This window comes from Osmerus eperlanus, chromosome 3, assembly GCF_963692335.1.
Source record: "Osmerus eperlanus chromosome 3, fOsmEpe2.1, whole genome shotgun sequence".
Taxonomy (NCBI): Eukaryota; Metazoa; Chordata; class Actinopteri; order Osmeriformes; family Osmeridae; genus Osmerus; species Osmerus eperlanus.
In genome coordinates, this window is record NC_085020.1 from 14,247,949 (window position 1) to 14,271,050 (window position 23,102).

A 23,102-nucleotide genomic window follows, 5' to 3' on the forward strand; every position below is an offset into this window, starting at 1 on the left:
CACTAGCCTGAACCGTTGATACAAGGCAGGATGGATCCATGCTTTCATGTTGTTTACGCCAAATTCTGACCCTACCATCTGAATGTCATAGCTGAAATCGAGACTCATCAGACCGGGCAACCAATCTTCCAGAGATGGTATTCTACATACCTTGGTTGTAACAAGTGGTTATTTGAGTTACTGTTGCCTTTCTATCATTTCGAGCCAGTCTGCCCATTCTCCTCTGACATCAACAAGGCATTTTTTTCCACACAACTGCCACTCACTGGATATTTTCTCCTTTTTGGACCATTCTCTGTAAACCATAGAGATGGTTGTGCGTAAAAATCCCAGATGATCAGCAGTGTCTGAAATACTCAGACCAGCCCGTCTAGCACCAACAACCATGCCACGTTCAAAGTCACGGCCATTCAGTCCGTTGTGGCAACACTGCCGAATATCTATAAACTAAAGCCGGAGCAAGAACAAGTTTTGCTGAGTTTTGTTGATGGCCATGATGTTGTGACCCTCCTCCCCACGGGGTTCGGGAACAGTTTGATTTTCCAGCTATGGCAGCTAGCTCTGTTACAGTAGTGGTGAAGGAATTGGCGAACGCTAGCGATTGGTTATGGCAGATCAGAGTGGCTCTGGGCAGATCCAATAGTTTTAAACTTCAACAGAGTACCCGCCTACAAGGAAGTCAACGCTTGTCAATGAAGCGAGGCCAGACTCTCTGTACAAATGAAATGTACGAGAGTCTGGTTAGGACCAGGCTACGCTACTAGCTAACACAGTCACAAACGTCACAACGTCACAAACCTGCACTTCTGGGAGATAAACGGCAAGACAGCTGTAGAAATGCCACAGGCAAAGGCCAGGATGGTAACATGTGGCTAGATATGTTTCAGGGCTGTGATATCAGCACCCTGTATTTTTGTACACCCTCCGACTGGTTAACCCTCGTGCTGCCTTCGGGTCACATGACCCAAAGGTTCACAACGAACCATCGTTGTGTTTACCCAATTTTACCCAATACAAAAACAAATAAAAATAATTTTCTTTTAACCTTCGCAATGTGGGGGGTCTGAGACAGCCCAACGGTTAAAAGAAAATGCTTCACTTTGTTTTTGTATGCGGTAAAGTTGTCGCAATACGACGGTGGGTCACAATGACTGATGGGTCAGAATGACCCGAAGATAACACAAGGGTTAACTCCTGCGATTCCCACACAGTGGTAGTCTAGTAGTTAGTCAACTGACTTACCGATCTGGGGGTCAGGTCTGAATCTAGGAGCAAAACGGAGCACATCCGGCTTCTCCAGGTGAGGAAAATTGTACATTATGCCTGCTAGAGGGTGCTCTTCTGTAGCAGATAATCCAGTTATCCAAAGCACAGCTGTGTTAACCAGCTCTATTACTAGCTACCAACCAGTTAACTAATACTTAGTCATCTTTGTTTTCCCTGTATTTGCGCTGACGAGCTAGTATTGTGGTAGGACAGATTATTAAAGTAATTAACCACAAGAGGGGTATCTAATGATGATCATAAATCCTGTAGAGCAATCGAAGCCATTAAATATCCGAACGATTGGAGTGGATAAACGCAAGGTGGTTTTCCCTACTTACAGCGTGGATAGCCGGTCACATGACTTCCTTGTCTTCACACAGGGATGTTGTTCCTGACACAATGATCAATTCTAGTAAAACTTGTTTTATTAGCAAGTTTTCCAGAAGTACATTTCAAGCTGGGGGCATATTTTCAGTTTGCAAATGGTACTGTTTAAATCGCGATTCCAGCTAAGTCACTGCCAAGCTTGTTTCAAAGGGGGTTCTTTATTAATGAAATGCAATATAAGTAAATGTCAAAAAATATCACTAGAAGGAAAAAACTTGAGGGGATGTTTATGTCATAATATAGGTTAAGATTATTTTTTTTTACACAGGATTGCCCAATTTCTTTGTTTTTACACAACTGTTTCAACTATGTGAAGCTGCCAAATAGCCTATCACCATTCCCTCTTGCACTAAGGGAAATGAGGAGAACCCTGTTTCATTCTACACTTCAATCTTAGTATTTTGAAGTGGAAAGGAGCGTTAACAAATGTATGCTTTTTAATCTATGCAATCTTCATAAATAATAAGTATGCATACTTATTTAAAATATACAGAAATATCAGTTGTAAAATTGAAGTAAAAAAAACAGACCCATCTGCAACCAACAAGCACACCAACACAAGCACACCTCACAATTTTCCAAGAAATTGTACCGTCTCTAGTTATCTATATTTTGGCATTCTTTTAGGGGGGCGGGCCACCCCGCCATAACAATGGTAGGGAAAACACTGCTGTTCATCAGTATAGTTTTCATTTGTGAGCATTTACACATTTTGCACCCAGTGGACAATTACACCTAATATTCTCGACAATTTATCATCATAATTTTCTTAATGATGCATTTATCAGTAGGGTTTGGGTATCGTTTGGATTTATACGATTCTGATGCCTAAGCGGTACTTTTAAAACGATTCCGATTCCTAAACGATTCCTAAACCGATTCTTGAAAAACTGAAAAATTAAAGTAATCAAAGAAAGGCTCTTTTATAGAGTTTGTTTTAATGGAAATTATTTAAATGTAACAATATATTAATGTTTTAAAGTAGCCTACTTAAATAAATAAGTAAACCTAAGTCACCTAACACACAACTACAATAATTTAACAATAAATAAGTTACACTATTAACAAGTAACAACAAAATAAATGTTGAGTTGGTATGCTAACTAAACCAGCTTCAAACTTTAGCAGATCTTTTGCAGAAAAATTACCATATTTGCCTTCTCTGGCAAGATACGACACCTCTCCTGACTTATGGCATGTCCTGCACAGGAGAAAACTCTCTCAGATGGTGTCGAAGAGGCCTGTACACACATGTATGAGTTTGAAAGGGCAGGCAAATTGGGGAGGCTGTCCCGGGACTGATGTCCGCAAGCTGTTGAACATTCAACGTGCTTCCCCCTTTGCACGTAATCGTTTTGAAACATTTGTTGCATTTTGCGATGTCGGAATCCTTGACTGTGAAATACAGCCACACTTTCGACCACTTTGCTTTAGGCATTTTAAATGCACTAAAAGCTGGCTAACGATAGACTAGCAGAGCAAGTGTAATATGTAGCCTACATTTACGGTAGCTAGCTAACGGTAGACTACAGAGAAAGTATGATATTTTACATCCGTTTCGGCGACAGAGGGAAAATATTTCAGACGACACATTAAGTGAAACCGAAATGAGGAACCGAAATGTGCGTTCTAATCCCGTCCGATTCCTACCGGTTGCGTAGGAACCGGTTCCATAGTGAAACCGGGTTTTAGTACCCAACCCTATTTATCAGTAGTCACAGTAATCACAGCTATTTTTGACAGTGTTTCCCATACATTGATTTATTTGTGGCGGGCCGCCACAGATTCATTCACAGCGTTTTGACATGAAACACAAGGGTTACCAAGGGAAATTGCAGCAAACCCGCCTCATAAGACAAGAAAGAAGAAGGACGCTAAACAAACAAGCATGCATGGAAGGAGCAACCAACCCTGAACTGTGGGTAGGTTGTCCTTTTATGATAAATTCCAAATATGCTTTCATCAGATTTGATCCAACAAAATTACTATTTTGCCGATAATGCAGCAAAGTGCTGTCCCATTACAATTTATAGCATTTTGAGCCCTTGCAGCCTCTTGCACTCAATCACTTACTAGGTGACTTCAAGTAAGTCTGTGAGAGTTCAGGGCTTGGGAAATAGGGGGACATTGAGATTGGGCCTTAGTATCATAATTCTCTGCACAAATGTATCCAAAACTGATACATTAAAGTTAAATATAATAATATTCAGTTAAATACATTCTGCAAATATAACAATATGAGTCCAACGTAATGTTTATCTTACATTAAGCTCAAACAACTATTTTTCTCAAATTAAAATATACAAAAATACTCCTGCGACGCACGCATTATTTGTTGAGGTCTCCACTCAAAGCAAAATGATACTAGGACCTAGGTTTGGGCTAAGCCCCTAATGTTTACAACATCTGGGTCCACCCCTGCCTACCACCACAAATATAATCTAAATCTGTGGGAAACGCTGTTTGATAATAGCAAAAAAAGATGTTGGTAATTTACATTTATGCATTTAGCAGACGCTTTTATCCAAAGCGACTTCCAAGAGAGAGCTTTACAAAAGAGCATAAGTCACTGATCATAACAACGAGATAGCCCCAAACATTGCGAGCAGCCAAAACATGAAGCATACATGGTGGAAAACCAAATAAGTGCCAAAGGGAAGAACCATAAGAGCATGCAGTTAAACAAGTTACAATTGAACAAAATGAAACTCCCCACAAGAGTGTACCTGTAGAAAAAACAATCAACAGTAAAATATTTCACAGCGAGTACAAGAATTTAAAACCGTTACAACTAACCAACAAGAGCAACAAGTCTCTCAATACGAGTCATTGTGATCCTGGAGGAAACTAACATTAGGTCCAGCCAAGCATTCCTAAGTGCCGTTGTACTCCCGGAACAAGTGCGTCTTGAGCCTTTTCTTGAAGGTGGGGAGACAGTCAGTGTCCCTGATGGAGGTGGGGAGTTGATTCCACCATTGGGGGGCCAGACAGGAGAACAGCTTGTGTTGGGACCGGGCGCTCTTGAGCGGTGGGACCACCAGACGGTTGTCAGAAGAAGACCGTAGGTGGCAGAGGGGGGGGTGTAAGGCTGGAGGAGAGACTTGATGTAGTCGGGTGCAGTCCCGTTCACCGCTCGGAAGGTCAGTACCAGAGTCTTGAATCTGATACGGGCCGTGAAGGGAAGCCAGTGGAGGGAGATGAGGAGCGGGGTAACATGGGAGCGTCTGGGTAGATTGAAGACCAGACGGGCCGCCGCGTTCTGAATCCTCTGGAGAGGGCGGGTTGCGCATGCTGGGAGACCGGCGAGCAGCGAGTTGCAGTAGTCCAAGTTTGAGAGGACAAGTGCTTGGACTAGCAGCTGGGTGGAATGCTCAGACAGGTATCTCCTGATCTTCCGGATGTTGTAGAGGGTGAATCTACAAGACCGGGAGACCGCAGCAATGTGGGCTGTGAGGGAGAGCTCGTCATCCATGGTCACCCCGAGGTTCCTGGCAGAGGATGAAGGGGTCACTGTCGCCGATCCCAGGGTGATTGAGAGATCGTGGGAGATGGAGGGTTTGGCCGGGATGATGAGGAGTTCTGTTTTGGCGAGGTTCAGCTGGTAATGGTTGCATTCCTACATGCAGCCTAAAGGCCGATATATGCTTCTGCGTTTTTCGAAAAACGGACACATGGGAACGCCCTCGTCTCCGTGGAACGCCCTCTACGAGCTCTCCGTCAGCCCTCGGACAGCCCCGGAGAGCTCGACGTGCACCTCCTGAATTTTCTAACTATCCATCGTAATTTCGGAGAGCGACGGAGAGCTACGGAGACCCCCTTGGCTGTGATTGGTCAGTATTAAGAACCGCTTCTTAATACTGGATACTTAAACAGGACGAACAGAATCCTTTGACCGCCATTGCTGTAAGTTTTTACAATTCATATTTCAGCTAAACAGTACATATAAATCAGCATCTGAATTAAAATGTGACGAGAAATGGGCAGTGTAGTTGCTGAAAATGTGCGTATTTTATTGATGAAACGGCTAATTTGTAAATTTGCTCCGACTTCTCGATAACCTAGGTAAATAAACACTCGACGACGACTTACAAAAAACCGTTGCGCCACCTACTCTTCTGGCGGTGAATTGTTTTCAGCACCCACAGCCTACGGAGAACCATAAACAAAGTCTATCCGTCCGTATCCGTGCGTATCCGTGCGCCCGCCCATCCGTAAACGGAGACGCAGAAGCATATTTCGGCCTTAATGCCTCAGTTTATCCACAGCCAGTGAGAGCCAGGAAGGAGGTACCTGTAGGATCTGTAGTAGTCTCTGGCATTATAGCGGTCATAGCCCCGGTCGTAGCCCCGGTCATAATCCCGTGATGAGGGTCTTGACACACTGGGACCACCTCCACCACTACAAGGTAATGTAATGTTGCATTTGGGATTTGTATGTTGTTGTGCTGCATTTTATCTTGTAAAACTGACTGGTTCTCGACATTACCCACTGTAATACTGTTAGAAGTGTATACTTTTGTGCTGCTCTACTCTACCCCATGATGTCAGTTATTACATTTAGTCATTTAGCAGACGCTCTTATCCAGAACGACTTACAGTAAGTACAGGGACATTCCCCCTGAGGCAAGTAGGGTGTAGTGCCTTGCACACAACGTCATTTTGCACGGCCGGGAATCGAACTGGCAACCTTCAGATTACTAGCCCGACTCCCTCACCGCACAGCCATCTGACTCATTTGGCACGGCCGGGAATCGAACTGGCAACCTTCAGATTACTAGCCCGACTCCCTCACCGCTCAGCCATCTGACTCCCTAACCCTATTACAACCTGACCACATACACATTAAAGGGCAAGTTCACCGAACTTACTCCAAATGCAGCTATGGGAGATAAACATGTATTTAACTCACTATCAGTCCAGGATTTCGCGGGCCTTTTTTGTGATAGTTGCGGGCTAAAATTCCTGATTTCGTGGGAGCTTTTCCAAAAAGTTGCGATGAAAGTTGCTGTGTTTTTTAGGTGTTTGTTGCGATTAAATTGCGGGAGCAAGTGAAAGTTGCGATAAAAAGTTGCGAATTTCCCTCTTTGTAATTTTAATTGAGTTATTGGTTGAAAATTAAGTAATTAACAAACATTCATCAAAGAATAAAACCATTGAGAAATGGTCCCCTAAATAACCTTACCAACATGCCAATTTTCATCATATCCCATTTTTAATCCTTATCCAACCAGGATTTACATTTGCATGCATTGAAGGGAGGAATCTCCCTTTTTTAACCCCAAAAAATTGAAATCTGTATCTGTCTGCAATACCGTTCTCGGCCTCTACGCAACTCGGCGCTCTCACGCTTGCCAGGCATAGACAGTAGAAGAAAGCACACGCAGCAATTGACTGGTTGGGCAACCCTGGATACAGGACTTTTAACGGTGTGTTTTTCGCCTGGAAGTCTCTAGAAATCTGGCACCTTATTGAACGAAATTAAAAAGACTGAAAGAGTTCACAGACACCAGAATGAACGCGTTCACAGTATCGTTCATCAGGCAGTAATACAGTATGTTCAGTTCGCGTTCACCAAAATTATCAACGAGTTCATGAACTTTTGTTCAATGAACGCGTTCAGGTGCAACACTGGATTTAACCCCTACTGGAGAGAGTTGTGGGAGACGACGATGATTGGTCAAAGTTGCGGGAAAATTGCGGTGATTGGTTAAAATTGCAACATCGCGCTGAATTTGCGGGGAATCGTTGAATTCGCGTGAATTGGTGCGATCGCAACATCGCGAATTCCTGGAGGGTCTGCACTATGTGGGCCTTCCCATGTATATCCCAGGCGTGGGGGTGTGTGGGCTTTTAGTGATGGAGAAGTCAACTCTGATCCTGCGGCCATCCAGCTCCATTCCATTGGCCCGCTCCTTCGCCTGAGAGGTGACAGAAATAAAGACAGAACAGAATGAGCCGACATATACAAACCTGCTTACAGGTGCCATTTAATTATTAATGCGAGTATGTCCTTTGCTCGTTTTTACTGTTGCACTCTTAGAATCCTTGTTTTGTGTGTTATTTTGCATCCCCTCAGGTGCCTTTTCCACTTGCCAGGCTGCCATTGTAAATATGAGTTTCTTCTTAATGATTAGCCTGGTTAAAGGTTGTGTAGGCAAGTTGTGCGAAGCTAGCTATTTTAGCATCAATTCCAAATAATTCAAACCATAATATCCCACCCCCTCCCTTCAAATCCACAAAACTATAGTAACGTGCATTGAGTGCAGGGGCAGAATGTGTGCGGTAGGTATGTAGGTAGGTAGACAGACAGACAGCCCGCCCAATCATTAGTCAGGGTATGGCTTAATGCACAGTGTGCGGGGAGATAAGGGACCACAAACAGGTAGTTGGGTTAATCCAGTTAATAATCAGGGCTGGATCAGGGTGTGCTCTTTGAAAAGGCTTCTGTAAACAGGCTGCTCTGGCACTGGTGCATGAGAGTGAGTGAAAGAGAGAGAAGGAGCTAATCAAGATGTGAAATTTATGTAAGTGCTTCTCAACAACATTGCCTACCCTGCCTTTAAATTAGGGCTGGCCGATATGGGTAAAAAATGATCACGATAGATATTTATATTTCCATTCGATAACGATAATTAAGACGATAGACCACAGATCCGTAGTAGTAGAAAAATAAGTCTCTTCCTCAACTTTTTCCCTACACTCGGCATAAAGTTTAGGCAGCGCGGTGTGAGAGAAATGTCTGCGGCCAGGAAGCACGTACCTGTGGTTAAGTAACTTAAGCTTTTAAAAACCTTGCTTTTTATCAATACCTTGGCGCAAACTTACACTTTATGCAAGTTCCAACGAGTGATTTTGCTTCAGGTGGTAAAAAAAGGTTTGTCGTATTACCAGACTTGGTAGCCACCTGTTTACGACACAATTTGCACCGAACATTGCTCTGCTCTTTGTTGGATTTCAAAAAGCCAAACTACATCCAAATAACTGAAGAAGACTAACCCTTTTTATCAATAATTTATTAATTGGAAGTTGCTGCCTCGCCATGGCTATCGCTGCCACTGTTTTCAGCAACAAGACTCATTTTCCACGGTTAATATTAGCTACTCCACTCAATGTGCTCAGTGTATTTTAGTGGGCGTATACCATTTATACGCAACTTCCTGCTGCATCACAGAAATTAAATGGACTGCTGTTCCTAATTATTCTCTATTGACATTATTGAAAATGAATTAATGTTACGATATCTTTATTGAGGGAAGTCATGACTTCGATAATGTTTTTTATCGATTTATCGCCCAGCCCTACTTTAAATGAAGGTAATTATATATATTTTTTAAGTGTAACATGCACAATAAAATTAGCCTGGCTCTGCCCTCCTATGTACTTCTGCTCAATTTTATTTTTGCTTCTGTACATAGGTCTGGCCATGAGGTACGTAAGTCAGATTTTTCAGGTTGATTTTCTACCGGCGAATCAGCGAACAGAGGGAGTGGCTGAGAACGATGACGTTGATGTCGTGTGCTAGTTTGTGTTGTAGTTCCGTAATGGCTGCGGAGAAAGATGCAAGCAAAGCCATTCGGTCCGTTGTGGCAACGCTGCCGAATATCCAACAGCTAAAGCCGGAGCAAGAACAAGTTTTGCTGAGTTTTGTTGGTGGCCGTGATGTTGTGGCCCTCCTCCCCACGGGGTTCGGGAACAGTTTGATTTTCCAGCTACGGCAGCTAGCTCTGTTACAGTAGTGGTGAAGGAATTGGCTAAGGCGAACACTAGCGATTGGTTATGGCAGATCAGGGTGGCTCTGGGCAGATCCAATAGTTTTAAACTTCAACAGAGTACCCGCCTACAAGGAAGTCAACGCTTGTCAATGGAGCGAGGCCAGACTCTCTGTACAAATGCAATGTACGAGAGTCTGGTTAGGACCAGGCTACAATAAAATATCCTGTATTCCATTGTGTCATTCCACCCGGATGAGTGGTACCTCCTTGGCGTCATCTCTGTTCTCAAAGTAGACGAAGGCAAAGACGCGGGAGCGTCTGGACTGCTGGTCGAACACAATGCTGATGTCTGCCAGGAGTCCATACTTGGAGAACACCTCCCTCAGGTCCCTCTCGGTGGTGTACAGGCTCAACCCAAACACCCCTAGACAGCAGTTTGGGTTAGGGTTCGCCTACAGCCATGAAGAAGAGGGAAAAACAAGTGGCCTTTTTTATAAATGTTTTACCTAGAAAGAGTAAACAAAAATTCTCAACATTCCACTTTTATATTGCCGCACAAATACAGAAGACTAAAATATTAGGGCCGGGGGAATTGACGTTTTATCTTTGCAATTAATTTGAACTGTTTAACACGTAAGAACAAAAAACAAACGCTTCCTGTTGTGGTGGTTATTGAGAGTGAGCTGAGCCAAGTCATCCTGACATGAAGGAGAAGGACAAAAGTGGAGTTTAAGGAGTAAAGTTTACATTTAAAAAGCTACCTGATGGCGCTTTTGACGAAACAAAGGTGGTGTGTACGATTTGCAAAGCCGAATTTAAATACCATAGAAGCAATTTCTCTTTAGTATACCATATAAAAGCAAAAACACCCAGGTACTATCAACGTAACTAGCGAGGCTACAGGGCCTTGCCAATCCACGTTACTGCAGTACAGTCATCGTGGCGGGCCATTGAACTGATCTTTAAACGGGCCCTTTAAAGATCCTGTAAAGCAAATTCCATGATTTGCTTCTCAGTACATTATATACGTGTGAAATGAGTTCCTGAAAGCATGTGCAAAACGCAAAAACTGAAATGTGGAATTAGACCGTTGAACAGTTTCTCTTCCGTTTTCAGCTCAGGTTTTGTATAGGCGGAGCCAAAACCCGACCGATCTACGTCACAGCGACCGATCTACGTCAGATCACAGACGGTTGCATTCTGTTACTCAGCTGGTAAGATGCAAAGACAAAGTAATTAACACATAAAACACTGAGAGACTGCAGGTATGGCTGTTCTGATATCTGCAATTGATTTAGCTAGTTTTGCTGTTGTTGCTAAATTCAATGAATTGGAGGGGGCGGAGCTTCACTCCTTCAGGCGACACGCCCCCCCCCTGTCTCAAGCAGAGAAGACTGCTGATTTTGTCACGATTTCAAAGCCTAATTTAACATACTTGTCTGTGTTTTTTTCCATTCGAATTTGGATGGGTAGTAAACAACACATTCTTCTGTGGTGTGATGAACTTAAAACTCATTTTCAATTCCACTTTACAGGATCTTTAACATTTTCTTGGTTTTGATATTGTTGGTGCATATATTTACTTTGGCCTATTGGCTTAAGTTCTAAAATAATCTAGCCTTTTTGATGACCTTGATGTTTTTAAAATCCAATTTACACTTCAACATTATTGTTTATAATGTTGCTGTATGTCATGTATTTGATGGTAATTCCCAATCTGTAGTTCTGAAGAGAGTCTGTTTACAGTTAACAAGATGTCATTTTATATATATATATATTAGGGGTGGAACGGTACACTTAAGTCACGGTTCGGTTCATACCGCGGTTCAGACATCACGGTTCGGTACGAGTTCGGTACGAATTCGGTACAACGGAGGGAAAAGCAAAACAAACCAGGTTCCTCTACGAGTGAATACTATGGAAGCCCATTTCCGCCAGTAAAAAAAAAAAAGAGTTGACAAATTGACAAAAATACTAAATCGAAATTATGAGATATGGGAAGTTCGGATCATTTTACTGATTCGGTTCTTTGAATCTCGTTCAGTAAAATGAACAAATCTTTTTTCAAGTCATTCGTTCATTTCAACGAGGGGGGGGGGGGCTATCCGTCCACTGCAAACACGTATCATATTCTCATGTAGGTTAGCGCATGACATGTGCACCAGCAGATACTATTTTAAAAGAAATTCCTGCATTAAAATAATGTATCATGACAGTTTGTATGATTTGGTCATTTATTATCACACTAGCATTTAATTGTCACGGCAAACAATTACACTGCACTAAACTGTAAGTGTAAATGTAAAGTGAAAATAACAAAACCAGTCAGTATGATGACTTGAGCGAATATCATTCACGTCTTACTAAAACAGCGGCCAAACGAAAGGGAATAAGGAAACCGTTTCCTCTACTAAAAAATACAATGCGGGTCACATGAAAAAAGGATCCAAAGACTCGTAGAAAGACCGAGTCGGGAAATTAACGAATCGATTGTTTCCTCTAGCTACCAGTACAGAGCCTATGCAGGTCACGTGAAAAATTATCCAAAGACTCGTAGAAAGACTGAGTTGGCAAATGAACGAATCGTTCGTTTCCTCTAGCTACCACTACAGAGCCTATGCAGGTCACGTGAAAAAGGATCCAAAGACTCGTAGAAAGACCGAGTCGGGAAATGAACGAATCGTTCGTTTCCTCTAGCTACCACTACAGAGCCTATGCAGGTCACGTGAAAAATGATCCAGAGACTCGTACCCGAAGACCGAGTCGGGAAATGAACGAATCATTTCTGTTTACTTGGACGAGCCTATGCAACAGTCCCGATGTGCGGCCACGGGAAAATGAACGAATCACTCTTTGAGAGGTCTCGTTACTCCCGAGTCCTTGTAAGGATTCGTTCAGAATGAACGAATCGTTCACGAACGACACATCACTACACTACAGCGGAGTGGGCGGCGCAGAGCGTATAATAATGAATGGTGCAGGGTTGCCGATAATGTCAGTGTCCCTGGTGTGTTTTTATACTTTAAATTGTCTTGTCACATTACGTGACTGTTCTGTGGGAGTCAGGTGGCTGAGCGGTTAGGGAATCGGGCTAGTAATCTGAAGGTTGCCAGTTCGTTTCCCGGCCGTGTCAAATGACGTTGTGTCCTTGGGCAAGGCACTTCACCCTACTTGCCTCGGGGGAATGTCCCTGTACTTACTGTAAGTCGCTCTGGATAAGAGCGTCTGCTAAATGACTAAATGACTAAATGTGTTCTGTGCCACTGCTAGCTCGCTAGCCCAGCAGACACACGACTGGTTGAGTGACCGGTGGGGTAACATGTAGTCTACTGTAATCTTGCACTAGTAAAATATTGTGTATTTTTACAAAAATGTTGTGTAAAAGTGGTATTTTGATCGATATTGTGAGTACATGAACCCAAGTCTGCACGCTTGGCCATGACTACAACAATAGTGACCTTCCAGTGCATTCACACTGCAGCGGAGCGGGCGGCGCGGGGCGTTGGCTTCCAATTCATTTTCAATGAAACCAGGCGTTGACGCTCGCGTAGGGCATTGTGGGAAGGTGAGCGGAGCGGAGCGTATTTCTCAACTTTAAGTAAATGAGGAGCGTGAAAACGCTAGCGTTGGCCAATCGGATTGGTTTCTTGTTTCTTGTAACGTAGCAACCGTTGGTCATGATAAACATTTCTAGGTTTCACAATTTCAAGATGGAGGAGAAACTTTTCGTAATCAAGCCGATAGTTTGGCTCTTTGGGCCGGCACAATCCGGAAGAAACCACCAAAGCTTCACAAGGCATCGTTCGCCCATCCCTACCTATTTCTCGTCACATTTTAATTCAGATGCTGATTTACACGTACCGTTTAGCTGAAATATGAAAAGTAAAAACAGTTGTGAAGTTTGTCTGCCTCTCTTGACATCTTGCAATGACTTCTGGGAAATCAGAAGTTCTCGCTGGTCAAGTCACCATCCGATGCATCCTCGATAAAAGGGGCGGATCAGGAACATTTCCGGGTATTTTGAGGTATTATCAGAGAATGTCTACTACAGAGAGAACTGCCACTCTCGGGAAACTTTCGGGTTCTGAACTGGTTGCAGTTCCACTCTAGTTCCATATGAGGGTGCTAACAGTCGAGTGCAGAATGAATGGAGGTCTATGGAGCTATACCCCTCAAAATCCACTTTTCTCAGGATATAATTTTTTGTCTAGTAATTTGAATTCTGAATTCTAAAGGGGAAGCAAAAATAAATACACACCGCTGGGTGATAAAGTCGCCTTTCTGTTCTAAAAAGCCTTTTAAAATGTAATTGACGTCATACACATTGTACGGCCTGAGATACTGCTTGACGGCAAGCTCTGGTTACTTCCACTTTTTTCTCGAGGCATCGACAACACAGCTGACAGGTTAGGCTTTCCCTGTCAATACACATGCTAGAAAGAGTTTTGGTTTGCTAATGTTGTTGCTAATGTTGCTAATGCTCTGACATTCTGGTTCTGCTTCGGATGCCATCAAGCGGGATCTCTGGTCGTAGTCAGTCCTTCACTAACCAATCAGCATTCGTTAGCAGAATGCTAGCGTGTTATGGGCAACAACAACTTACCCTGTAAGAAATCGAAAGGACATAAGTACTCGTTCATTCAACTTTCGACCTGTAATCCATGTTGAACATGCAAAAACTACAATCAAATCTGAGATTTCTCAACGACAATCAGGTGAAAGAGACACATTTAGCCGTTTAGCTCCATAGACTCCCATCCATTCTGCACTCGACCGCGATCACTCCCAGTGGAACTCTGGTGGAACTGCAACAAAATTCGGTACAATGGGGCTTAATAGGGAGTGGCCAGGCTCTCCTTAAACAGGCTCTGGTATAACCAAGCTCCCACCCCTCGCCCCTCGGCTTGAAGCAACGGCCCCGGTGGATGTAGGTGGTATTGCATTTCTTGTTAGACTTCCGGCTCTTCTGGTCGTTTTTATTCTATTAACTCCAGTCAACATTTACAAAACTATCTCCCCCAATAATTTTTGTTCGATTCTAGAACCTGGCTCATACTACTAGCTTCTTCATAGAATAAGTTTTCCTGATTTTTGCTAAGTTTGAAACCAATCCGAAATGGGTAAACTAGCACCCCATGTATTTGCATACGTCAATAAAAGTTGCCTGCAACATAGCCCTATATTTTTATAGCCCCTATTTAGCCCTATAGCCTATTTCTAAAAACCAAGTGAAAGGAATACTATACAGTGACAGCATACATTTCCGTAAAGTTTGCATCATGTCTCTGATTCTTATCGGACTTGTACCCCATTCTGCCACTGCAATGCTTTAGCTCACACGCTCGCAACCATATAAATCTATGCTCGCAACTGGTTGTCGCAAAGTATGACGTGTACAGAGAGTTGCAAGCGTGCACGAGGTCTCGGAGCTAGGCCTTGCTTTATTGCCTTGAACGGAGAGCTCAGACAGTATATTTTTTCAATAAAAAATTCTCTTAAACAAAAGGCCATTAAAACAGTAACAATCTGTAGTAATTTAAATATATTTCTGTAAAGGTTTATATCCCCTAGCGTATTTTTATTTTTTATTTTAATTTGTATTGATACATGTTTACTCTGAATGTAAATTATGTTTTTCTTACTTTATGTATCTTGTAAACTCAAATGCATTTGACATTGTTGAAATTGCTGATAAAAAAATAAAATAAAATAAAAAGGTCTCGGAGCTAGGGAAAAAAAGAGCCACTGTTTAAAGCTAGACCGGAAGAGTCGGAAGTGGAAAGATGGCGCGGTCCAGTTTCGTGCTCTCGCTTGCCTCACTGCGCCGCTGAGCACTTTTCATAGAAATGAATGGGGACGCCATCTTGGAAGACAAAAGTTGCTTCCTCTAGTAATATTAACTCTATGGTCTGTTCTCCCCATATTAGACATTCTCTGATATCACTATTCTTGCTCTCTGTTTCCTGCTGCTGCGCAAGTCAAGATGGAGGGCAAGGCTGATTGTGCGCGCCGCGCGCTCTCGAGTCTCCCACTCAGGAAATTTCATTACCACCTCATAAAGTCTGCGTGATATGCGACAGTATAACCAAAGTGTTGGCAATATATATTTTTTAATGTTCTGGAAATAGCAAACACCAGATACTGTACTTATTGTAGCCTAAATATACTGTACTTATTGTAGCCTATTCATGGTTAAAAATAAAGGTTGTCATATAGCCTACAATTGCCTTGTTTGTGGTTGCATCAGAGACACTAATCTACTTTAAGACTATTAAAAAGGAGCAAGAGCGGGATGCAGTGAGTGGAGCAGTGCGATTGGATTATGCTAGTATGCTAGTTAGACCAGTTCAAATTCACAGGTTGCAAATAAGGAGTTTCTTTGTCAATGGAGCAGATTTTCATGCATGTATGATGATGAAAATCGTCAAGATGGATGATAATACAAACATGCCTCTCATGAGAAAAAGGACTGGAAATTCTTCTTTACAATGTTTCTGAGAGAACCCATTCACCCATTTAACGGATACACTAAAGAACCCTCAAAATCTCTGTGATTTACCTTTGAAGATGCATCACCCTTTGTTTGTGGATGCCTTGTGGACATGTGCAGTGTCTGTCATGTGTGCATTGTTTGAGGATATACTACTCCAAGATTTAACCCACATCACATGGGAACACCTTATAATTGATTTTGTCTCGCCATAATGGTCATACTGTTGTCCTGCTACATTTTCCTCACCTATTTGTCCCTTTACCTGTCCTTCAACTTCCTTCGCAGCTTACTCACCTTAGACAGTGAGAAGCAAAAAGTTACAGCAAGGATCCGCAGAAAGAGGCGACGCAGAGGAAGGGCGCGGCTGTCCACTCGAATGACCTTCCAGCGCAAAAGTACACACTAACACCTGCCCATACAGGACTGGGAACGGTAAAGAGAAGGCCACAGATCAAGAGACTTGTCAGATTTGGTCAATGACCAAATGCTGCTATTTAAAGTGCTCATTCTTTCCAAGAGAATCATAATACAACTAATTATATGTTTGAAAATACATATTTGACATTAAGAAATACGAGTGTCTTGAGTATAGGTATGTTATGGACTTTAAATTAAGACAAGTGTGACAGAAATGAGAGACAAATGCGTTTTATTCTGATGTGTGCCTTCCTTTTCAACAAGGCAGATAGGTGAATAGGATAGGTTATCAGTGGTTAACCCTCCCAGTCTAGCACAGGGGAGCTGTCAGGGATGATTAGATTGTCCTAGATCGAGAGGATCACTGTCTGCACAGAGTAGATCCAGTGTACTGATCCTTTCAGTATAGTTCTACTGGTGTCCCTAAGTTATGGTTGAAGTATCTTGTCAAGACCCACTTCTTTTGTTTGGCCTATGAATCTGAATAAGTGGTGCAGCATTAAATCAGTTGTCTTGTGTAGAGGGATTCATGTTTAAAGTATGTCTTTTTGTTGGTGCTCAAAGACTAATTCCGTTCTTTGGGTACAGCATTTTGGTTAACACTGTTATTTGTAACTGTGCTTTTTTGTATAAAGGGGATTGATTTTACCAACAGAATATATTCTCCAACAGCCCAGCACCGCAAGTACAGACCTTCACACCGTCTTCTCGTCTCATCACTTTAACTGACCATGCTTCCTATCAAAACACACCTTTATTTCCATAATCACATGATCTCATCTTTAAGTGCACATTAGATAAACCTGGATCCTTCATTACTTTAAACATGGATTGTTGAGCTTGTGTTTATCTTCATCAGACTTGGCCACCTAGTGGACAACAAAAAATAATGAGTACTTTAAAAGGCTTTTGTAAATAATTACTGGAGCTGCAGACACAATGAGACCTTGAGAGTTAACCTACCGCAGTCATACAAGATGTTTATTTTGTGTATGTCCAAGGGGCTGGGTCCATCTCTCTGGCCAATAGGAGTCTGAGGGTCAGGTTTCGGTATAATTGTTGGCTCACCGTTCTCTGAGAATGCGTACCTGCCCCACAAAACACATACAGCTTGAGTACTCTACCCACGTTTACACAAGTGAAAAACAATTTTACTTGAAGGTAGATCTCTTACCTTCCATAATGCATGACGGAGCCATAGTCATATGCTGTATTGAGGTTGTTTGTGTCATACTTCTTAAAGTTGTGGGCCTGACCTGAGAAAACACCAGAGGACCAAGCTTAGCATTTCCTCCACATGTGATGTCCTTTTAGCCAAACGGGAGACATCTACATACTGTACGTGAATTTGATCCATATATTATATATTTACAAATATATACAAACATTTAACAATAATAATTAAACAATGAATACAGTAGATGGGTGTGTAGTATAATTATATCAGATGCACAGGACCCTGACCTTGCAGGATGTTTTCCCACAGGATGGTGACATGACGATCACGGTCAGAGCGGGACTGTTCGTGTACGAAGCCCAGGGCGTGCATGAGTTCGTGGGAGGCCACGCCGGACCACATGCAGAATGGAGACTGCAGGGAGAGGAGCTGGCTGCCCCCGGTCTGCCCCAAGTACGACCAGCAACTTAACAGAACATGTGGGGGAGACTTCTTGATTAGAAACACATTGGTTCTTCATCGGTCTGCCTAAACACCTGAAAATGAAGGAGGCTTCGAGTTTATGTGACACCAACACTCACTAACTCACCCAAATCTGGACTGAATATCAACATAACTCTGCTGGTGGGTACGTGGAACAAACTTCACACATGTTTTAGAGGAGATGTCCTGCATCCCTGTCTCTATGGTTATTCTATCCATATCATCTGCAACATGAAAACATGTTAGTTTGAGCAATGCCTACTGAGTTCAGTGTTATGATTGACCATCAAGGCTAGTCAGCCTTACTAAGCTTGAAGCTTCAAATAAAGATAATGTGTGTGTTCATCAAATTTTGACAAAAGTGAGATACTTGCCGTATTGGTGAGAGATGATGTAGGGAACATAGACAAATCCGTCAACTGATTTTGGCCACAAGCAGGTGTTTTCACGACAGGATAGGGCACTGCGTAATATGAAGGTTTTCGCAATATCTCCTTCCTTGAAAAATATCCCTCTGGGGTGGCCCAGTCCTGGCCGGATGAAACATTCAGGGGTTCAAAACATGAATTCCAAACATAGAAGCTACCTCAAGCCAACACTAGAAAGTTCTTACTTCCATTGGTTGCCAAGATCTTGTCCATTGCATTCATGTCCTCTTGACCTATCTCCTCTGATCCAGACAAAAGGGAACTCCATTAGTGATCAAATCTCTGAGATGGGTAAAAAATACAGCGTTTCTCCAAAAGAATTACCGGAATGTCTTCTCAGAAACCACATTTTCCCTCTGATAGTAGGAAAGGAATCCGCATGGCTCAGCAACCCCACAAGGATGCCCAGCAATATCACCATGGAGATCATCTTTCTGGTTCACAACAGGAATCAATCAAGGATGAGATACTGACCTGTGACCTGACACGGCACCCAAACACCCACCTCATCCTCCTCTCTGTCCTCCAGCTATATACCTCCCTCCACTAATTTGCCTTACCCGGATTGGATGCGTTTACGAAGGTGAATCACTGAACAGAACCTTGTCTCTGATAGTTCTGTAGCTGCTTTTTAAAACACCTGTAATGTTCAGCACTTTAAGGGATGACACATCCATCCTGAGGTGTTAGTCAGTCTAGGTTGCAGCCAAACTCAGCAGACTCTATTTTAAGATCTGCTGATCATCAAGCAAGACACTCTGTTTTGGATGATGAAGGGTAACCTAACAATCATTTTGTCACAAAGGTATTGTAGTCAGAATCAGCATCTTCAGCAGTCTATACCATGGATTATTACAGGATTCCAAACAAAAACAGGTTTTTATCTTTTAACATTTTTCATTGGATAGCATGATAACGTCCCATAATCATGCACTCATGATCAGTGTTGGAGATATAAGACAGGATGACAACACTTTTCCATAGTGGCCCCCTCTCTCCAACCCTCTTTCATTATTGGCAAAGCGAATACAAATATTCACCAGGAAAGTGTTGTGTTAAAATATTTTTATTGACAGTTTTCACTGTACACAATACTAATACAGTACTCAAAGACAGCTTTTTTCATAACTTAGAATCTTTACATATAATTTACTTAATTGTGGAGTGTGTGTGGGGGGGGGGGGAAGAAAAGTTTGCTTGGTGGATGTTTCCTCCTTTACTTAGTAGGCCTTTTAGACATCTGAGAGAGTGGGAGAGAGAATGGGAGAGAATGAGAGAGAGATTCAGAGAAAGAACGATGAAGACAGAGTGAATGAGAGCACACAGTAATGACACCCTGGAGATTTAATACTAGCCTTCAATACAATGTTGGGTGTATAACTGCTCAAGTAAAACTACTGATACAGCAAATAGTAGATGACAGTGTGTCCTGACAGTAATCATAAAGGACAGATATGTTTGACACCAACCACAATCGTAGAGCTTGTTAATTTTTAACAGTCTAGGTGACTGGGACTAGTTCTCTGTCCCAGCTGAACATTCCTGCTCCTCTTGGGAATTATGGTTGGATCTCCATCCTCAGAATAAGCATACCTTCATGAAAGTAAAACAGATGCCAAAGTTTGATTGGATTGGCGATGGCAACAGTGTCTCACATTGATTTTACCCATGGAAGTTCCACTCACATTCCAAAGTGCATGATAGATGTGTAGTCATAGGGAAGGTCCGAATTGTTCGTTTTACATTTCTCAAAGTTCCTCACACTATCTGTTTGAAAGCAACAGAAACGTAGACCTTAACAGAAGGGTGAGTCCCACAACAACAGCTGCACCTAACATCCCAGTATGTGCTTAGTTGACACTGTCCCCAGCCTCTCAGCCCTACCCCTCAAGATGTTGGACCACATGATGGTGACATAGTAGTCTCGGTCCGCACGGGACTGCTCGTGCATGAAACCCAGAGCATGCATGAGCTCATGGGAAGCGACCCCAGAAAACATGCAATCTGGGTCCTGCAGGGATATGATTTGTCTTCCACCTCTCTGGCCCAGGTATGACCAACACCTGTATAACAACACATATACGGCACCGGTTCCTTTTCTATGGAATACAATTGTGAGGTTAGCAAATGTGCAACATGATGTCGCTTTATAGACAGAGACCAGCAGGACACTGATAATAAGAACCAATGTCCTAAGTAGATCAATTTGTGGGTTTCAAACTGCACATTTACAGGCTTCTGTACAGCGAAATCCATTTGGAACCAAGATGAAGTAAATAGAGTTGTATCAGGAAGATATGTATAGATTTGTAGAGTACCTGAGCATCCTTGGCAAAAATTATTAAACTCAGCATGTTTTGTTTCTGAAAGTGTAAATTCTCTCACCCTGACTTGGGCTGAATGTCAAGGTAGTCCTTCTGGTGTGTCCAGGGAACAAACCGAATGCAGGTACCATCCTCCAAGTCCTCCATCCCTCTCTTGATCACCAGTTGGTCTATTTCATCTGGGAGGAACCATGCACAAGCTTGACAGACAACAAAAGTAAACTGACAAACTGAGTTCACATTGGGAGCCCAACTGTATTTAACCCATTTTAAGGCTATTTTTTATGAAGACACAGTTTTTACAGCTTTTGCTTGAAGAGTATTGGTATTGAATGACAGGCTCTCACGGTAGTCAGAGGAGAGCCATATGGTACGTAAACGTGTCCGTCAACCGACTTGTTCCACAAGCAGCTCCTAGCGAAGCAAGCCCTAGAACGCCTCCCAGTGCAGACGGCGATATCCCCATCCCGAAGACTGGTGCTGTCATCTATGACCTGAACAGCTTAGAAAAGAATAGAATAAATTAAAAGGAAAAATAGATTAAAGTCAAGATATAGTCAAGATAAGAATATAGAATTATAAGAAATTGAATAGAATTGTCTTTAAAAGAGAAGCGCAAATGCCACGTTACCTTGGTACTCGTTTGCCCAGATGATTTCATCCATTGCTGTCATCTCGCTCCACATGCGGTGATCATCTTAGGAACAGACATCATCAGTTAGAAGACTGCTAGTTCACTCAAACAGTGACTGCATGACTGATGTGTATGCAGTGTGTGCATTGCTCATACCAGAATAACTTCTGGGGAGCCTGTTTGCGTTTACTGCAGCACTCTACAAAAGCAAAGAAAGTGTTTATGAGATTTAATAACATATTGTTGATGGAACAGCTAATTAACAGCGTATGGTTGCTCCAACATTTACCTGAGAGAATCCGGCCCATGTGCTGGTATAAACCGTCATGCACAACAGGAACGCCAGGTTCTTCATTGTAGTTGGGAATTTCCTATTCTCTGCCATCTGACTGGCACCCAGTTTATATACTGTTCATACAGCAAGCATATCATTATTTTTGGCAAAATACAGGTTATTAACCTGTCTGTTGTTTACATCCTGTTAACAGCATAGTTAGAGTGGCAGGCCGCATAAACAAAAGCCCTGTCCAAAACAGGAGCCTGTTTCTCCTCTAGCTAACAAGTAATACTTGGGTTAGGGTTAATTATACTGTGCTTTTCATTAAAAAATTGACCCGTAAAGGGGAACACATCTACAGATATTAGTGTTTGTTACTGTTTGTTGTTTTATGGTTCATTCAACACCTCAAGCTTTTACATGTTGTTTTATAATGTGGGGTTCATGAAGTTCGATTCACTTCAAAATAAATGACGCCCGAACAGGGACTTGAACCCTGGACCCTCAGATTAAAAGTCTGATGCTCTACCGACTGAGCTATCCGGGCTCTGACGAGACCGAATACAATGTTACAAAAAACGATTTGATGACCAATTTCGTGACGACGGTTAAGTTAACATTTAAAACAAAGCATTCGTTCCGATAAGCACTGGCAGTGTTAAAAGTAGGCTCTCAGCGTTAGCCCCCCTCTTAGTAGGTTAGCCTTTTTTTATATAGTAGCCTAATGGCCGACCAGACGTACGTTCTTAGAGATATCGACGATGGTCTTGAGTTGGACTATTAATTCAATTGACTTTCCGTAGACAAACTTCATTCAGTTTTCTTGTGTATGTGTATCCTTTTACATTGAAATTCCTGTTTTGTATATTTAAAAACATATTGTACACATGTGCATGAAGGAGTCAACCAAATTTCAGCACAGCATTATTCATGCCAATGATCAATTGTAGAAAGCAATATCGGAGAGAGAACTTGCGGACAAAGACGTCAGTAAATGGTAGGCTATTTTCTCGTGCTTTCTTTTGGAGTAAGGCTACCATTCATGCATAGTTTTTCGAACGTCTATAGGCGAAATTTGTGTAGCCTACATTTGCCAAAACCAGCATACCCTTGTGTCCGGTGAATCCGTGTATCATTCGTTCTTTCATTTTTCAATTGATAAACCAAAAACCCCAAATTATTCGTTTTTCCGTTATTTAATTGAGAAACCAAAAACGAGAAACGAAAAACTATTGTTTTTCTTGTTGTTCAATTGAGAAACCAAAATCGAAAAACCAAATCGAAAAACGGGGCACTGACCGAAAATGAGAGAAATTATGAGTGCCACTGAATGCATTTGATCATTTTATTAACATTGTTGGCATGAAAAACATATAAGTACAATACATACAACAAAATATACACTGAAAGTGCAAACATTCCATTTCAAGTTTGGGATCTATCTATCTACATTCTTCCTTGTGTTATCTGGTGGACGCTCCGTTCTAGTGACGTGTCGTTCGTGA

The 23,102-nt window shown here is 42.3% G+C and overlaps 3 protein-coding genes and 1 non-coding gene across 4 annotated transcripts; all 4 read right to left on the reverse strand.

Annotated features, from left to right (window-relative positions):
- Positions 1-5,903: 5,903 nt before the first annotated feature.
- tra2b (transformer 2 beta homolog) lies at positions 5,904-10,302 on the reverse strand. Its single transcript, XM_062456188.1, has 4 exons — positions 10,297-10,302; positions 9,628-9,816; positions 7,455-7,570; positions 5,904-6,051 (listed from the first exon to the last, which is right to left on the reverse strand). Exons 1-4 carry the CDS (start codon positions 10,300-10,302, stop codon positions 5,904-5,906), a joined length of 459 nt encoding a protein of 152 aa, XP_062312172.1.
- A 6,421-nt stretch (positions 10,303-16,723) lies between these two features.
- hce2l1 (high choriolytic enzyme 2-like 1) lies at positions 16,724-18,584 on the reverse strand. The gene is made up of 7 exons (XM_062456189.1): positions 18,548-18,584; positions 18,309-18,464; positions 18,041-18,158; positions 17,739-17,917; positions 17,449-17,530; positions 17,238-17,362; positions 16,724-17,143 (listed from the first exon to the last, which is right to left on the reverse strand). The coding sequence occupies exons 1-7, from the start codon at positions 18,582-18,584 to the stop codon at positions 17,130-17,132; spliced, it is 711 nt and encodes a 236-aa protein (XP_062312173.1). The 3' UTR covers positions 16,724-17,129.
- Positions 18,585-19,594: 1,010 nt separating this feature from the next.
- hce2l2 (high choriolytic enzyme 2-like 2) lies at positions 19,595-21,360 on the reverse strand. The gene is given in 9 exon segments (XM_062456191.1): positions 19,595-19,602; positions 19,832-19,861; positions 19,864-19,955; positions 20,048-20,129; positions 20,247-20,425; positions 20,748-20,865; positions 21,034-21,051; positions 21,054-21,188; positions 21,318-21,360. Coding segments are annotated over 9 exon segments (705 nt in total).
- A 711-nt stretch (positions 21,361-22,071) lies between these two features.
- Positions 22,072-22,144, reverse strand: trnak-uuu (transfer RNA lysine (anticodon UUU)). Its single transcript has one exon. It is a non-coding gene; the product is annotated as a tRNA-Lys (tRNA).
- Between the last annotated feature and the right edge of the window lie 958 nt (positions 22,145-23,102).